The 8,014-nt window shown below is 40.6% G+C and overlaps 1 protein-coding gene across 1 annotated transcript in view; it reads left to right on the top strand.

Moving 5' to 3' along the window:
- The first annotated feature begins 877 nt into the window (after nucleotides 1–877).
- Nucleotides 878–8,014, top strand: part of LOC143283635 (tetraspanin-15-like) — a 28,790-nt gene continuing 21,653 nt past the window's right edge. Inside the window, exons 1-3 of the mRNA XM_076589822.1 lie at nucleotides 878–1,021; nucleotides 3,478–3,663; nucleotides 7,340–7,414. Of these exons, the coding sequence (XP_076445937.1) occupies nucleotides 881–1,021; nucleotides 3,478–3,663; nucleotides 7,340–7,414 (402 nt within the window). The 5' untranslated portion in view covers nucleotides 878–880. The remainder of the gene's footprint in view (nucleotides 1,022–3,477; nucleotides 3,664–7,339; nucleotides 7,415–8,014) is intronic.

The raw sequence follows: 8,014 nt of genomic DNA, 5'->3' as shown, positions 1-8,014 counted from the left end.
AAAAAAACGAGAGAGAGAGTGATAGAGGAGGGATCGAGAGAGACAGAAAATGCCGAGATAGAGAGACAGACAGAGAGTGTGAGAGAGAGATGGGGAATCAGTCAGAGAGAGAGAGAGAGAGAGAGAGAATCTCACAGAGAGAGGGGGGGGGAATAAGAGAGAGAGAGAGAGAGAGAGAGAGAGAGAATCAGAGAGAATCTCTGAGAGACAGAGAGGGAGAGAGTATCTGAGAGAGAGAGAGGGGGGGGGGGGGGGAGCGTGGGGGTGTGGGGGGGTGAGAGAGTCCAGGTCCGTGTCATTCGGCCCGTGTAATTACAGGGCAGCTAGCCCGCACAACAGCGGGGCCCCATCAGACAAGTCGCGCACTGCTGCTCGACTATGTAAGAAGAGAACACATTTATAACACATTCATCAATCCACAGCACATCTTTGATCAAGCAGAAAGAATTATCAGTCACAACTATGCACATACATGTATATTTGCCTGCTTTGGATCTTTTTTAGAGGAATTAACGAGCCGGGGGAGTGTCGACACATGGGAGTATCGGGCTGACCCCAGATGAAATCATTCTTTACTTGCAGTCAATCATCAGTGCAACTGTGATGAAACACACATGAATCAGTCTTGATGATTATTATCTTTAATCAGATTCCATGCACATCTCCACCACTCTTCTCCCCACAGTTACCATGCTAAACTGCACCACTCATTTCCCAACAGATGTCCATGCTCAACTCCAACACTCTCATGACAGCAAGCGAGTAACAGTAGTCGAGTGACAGCAAGCGACCTAATTTCATAATACAGTGATGGGTAGCTAAGCGGCGAAACCTGGCCACTTCCGGTGACCGAGAGGCTGGATCAATGCGAGCAGCAAACATGGCAGACACAGAAGGCATGCAGAAGATGCTCCCTGAAGCAGACGTCGCTAACCGTAAATATGCGCGACAGCCGTTGTGTGCTCGGACTTCGTACAGCTGCAACAAACTCTTCCTCTTCATTTACACGCTTTTGTTTTTGGTGAGTAGTATTTTCTTTTCCCGAGTTTATCGTCACTGAAACGGGGGTTAAAAAAAGAGAGAAAGAAGATGCTTTCACAGTCTCAGTAACTGTGTCTGATACAGCGGGTCCGGCCTTTGTTACGCGAGGCCGCAGAATTTGTCAGCATCGTGGAAGGGAATGCATGGCTTTATGTTTTGAATGATCGATTAAATCAATAATGCCTTAAACGCGGTTCAACGTGTTCAGGCTACAGTACATCTCGTCATGTTATGCTGTTTCAGCTGCTGGTGTCAATATGTAGTATGTCAGTAAAGGTCTGATCATAAAGTCATATTGTGGTCCACTGTCAGGGTGGCTTACGAATCATAGATTATTTAACAACTATTCTACAAAAACAGGCAGTAATGTGTTATTAAACACCTCTCACTAACACCAGTAACTGAAGAAGAATTAGACGTGATTTAATGGAATTAATACAATCACTGAATCCGTCTGAATTTTCAAATTGGTTATCGGAATCAGCTCTTCATATATTTATCAGTGAAGAAGTATTTATTGAACACAGGTGAAGTATTGTTTGAAAACTGCGGTATGTATATAATATATATAGTGGCAGGATTGCTCCACAGTGGAACAAATTACCAAAAGGCTAAGAACATACTAACAATAAACTCCTCCAGATATCTTTCTAATGATTGCATTTGACAACAAATTATGAAAGGAATTGTGTTAAAATGTTTTTGAATGAAACACACACAAAACCTGAGTTTTGTTGTGTGTTGGTTTTTGTTGTTGTTTTTTTTGTTTTGTTTTTTTGTTTTTGTTTTTAGGGGAAAAAATGATAGTTTCTGAGAAAGATGAGGCTGGTTGTCTTATACTGTAGTGGTAGGTGTAAATTACAGTCCTAAAATGAATGGAATAAGTTTGATGCTTACTTTGTCTGGAATCCTGTGGTGCTTAGTTAAAGCACATGTCTGGCGGTGTCTGTTTGTCTTACTGTGTCTTAGTCTCTGTCCTTTTGTTTTATCAATGTGCCTCAGTCTGATCTATCTCTCCCTCCATCTCTCTGTCTCTCCCTCTTGCCTTCTCACGCTGTCTCACTCTGTGTGTGTGTGTTTGTGTGTATGTCACTGTGTGTTTTTCACTGGTCCCCAGTTACACGGCTTTTTAAAGCAACACACCCTGACTTGATGCTTTCTAGATCAGTAAGTAGATGGTGGATCTCTACCTTCTCAGTATGCAGTGGCAGTTGTCAGTCAGATTTACCCAGGTAGGCAGGCTGTTAATAGGTGTTATAAATGCAAATGACTCCATATTTACAAAGCGCTTTGAGTTTGGTCACTGATCAGAGCTTTATAATTCGTGTATCATCATCATCATTCCCTTTCTGGATCTTTCTTCTTCCCCACCCCTATCTAAAAATCTCTTTGATAACTTGGTGTGTGTGTGTGTGTGTTTAAATATTTATACATGTTTATACATTATATATACATATTATTTATTTGGTAAAATGGGCTAAATATAGATGGCTATGTATATTTATGCATTTACAGTATATACTTTTTGTATAATTTATTTTGTCTCTTAAATCAAACACACACACACACACACACACACACACCAGTGAGATTGAGAGAGAAAAAACAATGACCACCATTGAACAAGCAAGAAAAGAAACAATACTGATTCCAACAATTTCTACAACAAACTCCTCATGAGCGCCAGTCTTAAAGTGCCCCTTTTGGGAATGCCAAAGGCCCTTCTGGAAACTCTGTGCTGAAAATATACTCTTTTCTGTCACTCTTTTGGGTTTTGGCCTTTTCCCTCTGTCATCTCTTCCTGTCTTAGTTTCTGTCTTGCTAACTCCATTCACCTGTGGTTTTTTCTGGAAAGCCTTGCATATTAAAAATGTTTTGTGGTCCTTTTCTGAACTTGATAATTAGACATTCTTACATGTGACTATGTATTTTCCACTGGTATTTTTTTTTTTTTTTTAAACTTTGTATGTACCTGTTATTGTTAACAATGTTTTTGTGTATTACATGCAGTTATGTTTGCATTCACGCTTCCTTCTCACCCACCTCCACCCTCAAACCCCTCACCCCCACCCACACACGACCCTCCTCAGTCCTCTCTTTCAGGTTCTAAGGGATCAATACTGACAGTGTTTTCAGCCATGATATGGCCCTGTGTGGTCAGCTGGGCTGTATTACAAACAACAGTGATGAATTATAGCCTGCCCATTATGTTTACCCCAATGCCATACAGTGGTATACATATTATTGATACTTATAACACACCTATTTTCAGTCAGAGACCAAACTCAAAGCATTTTACAAACACAGTCAGTTGTACAACAGGCTGCCTACTTCAGTACTTGGGTAGAGAAGACTGACAGGTGCCTTAAGGCGCTGATTATACATCTCCTGTGCCATTCAGTCAAACTTCAATCAAAGGTGTCATGTGTGTTCCAGTTTGTGGGCATCATCCTGATGGCGATAGGAGTGCTGGTGGAAATCCACCGTCAGAAGGTGCAGGCCATGAACAACCAGCTGGCCTTGCCCGTCACCCTCCTCATCCTGGTGGGACTCATCATCACTGTCAATGCCATCAGCGGAATGGTCGGCACGCTTACCGAAAACATCTTCCTCCTCAAAGTGGTCAGTCAGTTTCAGTTTCTCTAGGAGACATCACACTGCATTTGGACATATCCATATATACACCCAGCATCACATCTGCCAGGAAGATGCTTAACCAGCAGCATAACACAACATGCTTAATCAGACCTTGAGTGCATTCATATAATTCATTAATTGTGTACCAGTCAGAGTGGATTTCTTCTGTAAAATTTTGTCACTAAAAGGACAACCCTTTTGTTGCTGTGGGTTCTTTTTAAGTGTGCCAAGTGTGTGTTGCACACAGGCAGAGTTTAGTTAATAACTAAATAAGTCAGGCGAGCAGCTGGCTGCCACATTGATGGGTCATTTCAAAATTGTATACATGTGTCAGGCACTGACAACTGACAAAAAATCTAAACCCTGCATAGGACCTCAATTTATCATCTCACCTGAATGACTAGACACATAGTTAGATTTTCCTTTCAAAACTGGGAGAAAGAGCTATGTTTGAATGTGTCTGTTTTTGTAGCAACTTGTCTGAACTTAAGGGAGTGGTTGCATCTAGTGCAGGCGGTGCCAGGGAGAAGACACTGTTCTGATGGGATGTCAACCAATCCATTTACGATTTTGTAGAACATGGATAGTTAACACTTTTTCCTTTGCGATTCAAGCGATTCCTACTTTAAATCATTGAGCATAGCTGAGACGCTACTTGTGGTGTCGTAGCAATTGGTGACATATCTCGCTGCTCTGGTGTCGTAGCAATTGGTGACATATCTCGCTGCTCTGGTGTCGTAGCAATTGGTGACATATCTTGCTGCTCTGGTGTCGTAGCAATTGGTGACATATCTCGCTGCTCTGGTGTCGTAGCAATTGGTGACATATCTCGCTGCTCTGGTGTCGTAGCAATTGGTGACATATCTTGCTGCTCTTCCCTGAATGGCCTCTGGCTTCTTGGACATATCCTTGGTGTGAGGATTCCAGACTGTGCAGCAGTACTCAAGGTGGGGACACACCGTCTCCGTGTCTGTGTTGCACTGGTACATGTCTTTTAAACATTATTAATTAAGGTAGTAGATTTAATTGCTTGTTAACATGTATTGATTTATTTAGTTTATGGACCTCAGCTGCCTGCAGGTTTTCACAAATCTGATTTGTTTTAGGAATCAACCACTTAAATGAATTATGTTATTAAAAAGAAACACTTTCTGTCTGTTTTTTGTTGTTGTTTTTTTGTTTATCACCATTTGTTTCACAATAGTTCAGTGGTCCTTGGTCATTCTTTTTATTCATCAATACATACAGTGCTTGCTTTTATGTACAATTCTGTGTATTCTTTTGCTTGTAATATGCAATATTTGCATCTTTCTCTCAGAGATGGTTTTCAATAAAAGGAAATGGTTTATCATTTTTAATCTGTAAAATATGATAATAATTATGGTGATAATTATATTGCACTCTATCCGGAAAACTGCCATAGATGCTTTCAGAAACATATGATATACATAATGTATTATATCAAAGTTGCATATACACACCAAAATATACCCTTAAACTATACACACATATGAACACAATGCATACAGTGATACATACTGACAAACATACATTCAAATATATATATATACTCATTTGCTCCCTCCCCCCCGCCCACACACATGTGCGCGCAGACGCACGCACACACACACACATACACACACACACATTAGCACATACATGGATATATGTGTACACATACACATGCAAATATAATTATAAACGTACCACATATGAAGGAGCATACATGTACTGTTTGGATCCATGATATAGTAGTAATACCACAGCAAAACTTATTGCTGAGAGAACAGTGAACTTTGAGGCCAGATCTAAAAGAGGCGAGAGTCAGCGGGTCAGAGGTTGTCAGAAAGTCTTTTCTACGTCTTTGGGGCTTAAAAGGAAGAAGAAAAAATCATTATAAATGTATTTCTCTGTCTTTGTCTCTTTTTTTCAGGATAGACTTAATGGCTACTCCCTCTGTCATTTTTTCTTTGAGGCGATCAGTAGTATGATGGTATTGTACTTGGTAAAACACAAGAGCCATTACTTAGTAATCAAACGAATATTCAGTCCAACAATGCACTTACTTTATAAGCTATCATAGCTCTCCATTCTCGGCGGTAGGCATACTCAGCCAGATTGCTGGTATCACTCCTCTGTTGACAAGTCTTGAGGTCTCTCTCCATGCCAGATTGCTGGTATCACCCCTCTGTCAACAAGTCTTGAGGTCTCTCTCCATGCCAGATTGCTGGTATCACTCCTCTGTCGACAAGTCTTGAGGTCTCTCTCCATGCCAGATTGCTGGTATCACTCCTCTGTCGACAAGTCTTGAGTTCTCTCTCCAAGCCAGATTGCTGGTATCACTCCTCTGTCGACAAGTCTTGAGGTCTCTCTCCATGCCAGATTGCTGGTATCACCCCTCTGTCGACAAGTCTTGAGGTCTCTCTCCATGCCAGATTGCTGGTATCACTCCTCTGTCGACAAGTCTTGAGGTCTCTGTCCATGCCAGATTGCTGGTATCACTCCTCTGTCGACAAGTCTTGAGGTCTCTGTCCATGCCAGATTGCTGGTATCACCCCTCTGTCGACAAGTCTTGAGGTCTCTCTCCATTGTTTGCTATCACTGAGTTCATCTCTTTCTTTGGCCTGTAGGTCCAGTTCAAAGCTGGGCATGTGATTCTTGTTGCAGGGGGCCTTGGTTCATATCCCAGCCAGTTAGCAAATGATGGTTGACACGAAAGGCCAATTATGCAGTTATTTTCAGTTGGGAGAAGAGCCTTTCTAGGCCTTTCCAAATATGGTTGACTGAAGAAACTTGCCAGATACATTCATGGCCTTGGAGAGGTTGATGGAATAAATTATGACCAGTGTGTGGTGTGTTAGAGTGTGCTGATGTGAATTGGTGTTTGGAACAGGGAAACATTGTCGGGGTTTCATATGTTCCAGTTAAAAGTGACCAGGGAAATCTTTTCTTCGTCATGCAATGGATTTGACGCCACAACTTTTTGCAACATTGATGGTTTCAGTCTGTATCATGATGTCAGTGTCGACTTATCAAGGGGGAAACTTTACTGGGGCACAAAAATTTAGTCCACGTATGCAAGGAATCCACTTACATGAGATTGTGTTATGCATCAAAAATTTACTGAGATAAATAAGGCTGCTGGCTAGGGCCAAAGAAATATGTCGACTTACCCAATGGGTCGACTTGAGCGGGGACAACTGTACATTATTTTCAGTGATAACAGACTGAAACAGAAAACATCAGTCTCATCCCTGATAAGTATTAACAAGAAATATTTGTAGAATATAAATGGCTTGATTAACTTTTAGTTGTTTGTGGTTAATGGACTGGAAGTCAAAAATATGATAAGCTCCTATTGCATACAAGATTTACATATTTACAGGGTTTAGACATACAGGATTTAGGTGAATATACAGGTAATAAGGTATTCATCTATGTAATGATCAGACTAATTGATAGTATGTCACTTGCAATTAGCACAAAGCTTCATCCGTTTAGAAGTGTTACCTTTTGTTGACACATGTACTTGGCTGATTCTTGTAAGATTGATTACATTTCTTAATTGAAAAAGCATCAGATGTTTGAAAACTGTTGGCTAAAACTTGTTTTTGGCTCTTTGACTTCATGTGTGTGCGCATGTGTGTGTATGTCTTTACAGTTCCTGGTGGTTACTATTCTTGCATTCCTGATTCAAGTCTCCATCGGCATCATTGCATTCATATACAGAGAAAGGGTAAGTTTCTTTGTTTTTACTATTAAATCATGGAATGTAAATGTTTTTATGATTACACAACAGCTGTTGAAATTATATACCCAGTAGTTTCTCCTTCAAAATTTTGTTTGGAATACAGGAAAGCAGTGTGTGGTGTCATGTAATGATATATGTATATACTGCACCATGTCAGATGATGCATTTGACTGTGACATGGTGAGTGTAGTAAACCAAATAGGGAGTGTAATGCAAACTCCCTTTTTTGTGTCATATATTGTACAATGTCACACTTAAGTGCATGAGTTTGACATAATAAGTGTATTTGATTTATCCAGACAGCAAGTATGATACAAACTCACCTTTTTTGTTTATGCTGTAGATGACAAACTGCCCCCTTTTTTTTGTTTATGCTGCTGATGACATAGTTTATTGGTTTTCATTTATTTGTAATCAGTTTCAGTTTCAGTAGCTCAAGGAGGCGTCACTGCGTTCGGACAAATCCATATACGCTACACTACATCTGCCAAGCAGATGCCTGACCAGCAGCGTAACCCAACGCGCTTAGTTAGACCTTGAGGAAAAAAAAAAAAAAAAAATCAGTAATATATAGTCATCAGTTCA

The sequence above is a fragment of the Babylonia areolata genome, chromosome 1 (genome assembly GCF_041734735.1).
Source record: "Babylonia areolata isolate BAREFJ2019XMU chromosome 1, ASM4173473v1, whole genome shotgun sequence".
Taxonomy (NCBI): domain Eukaryota; kingdom Metazoa; phylum Mollusca; class Gastropoda; order Neogastropoda; family Buccinidae; genus Babylonia; species Babylonia areolata.
This window is presented reverse-complemented; position numbering and strand designations above follow the sequence as displayed.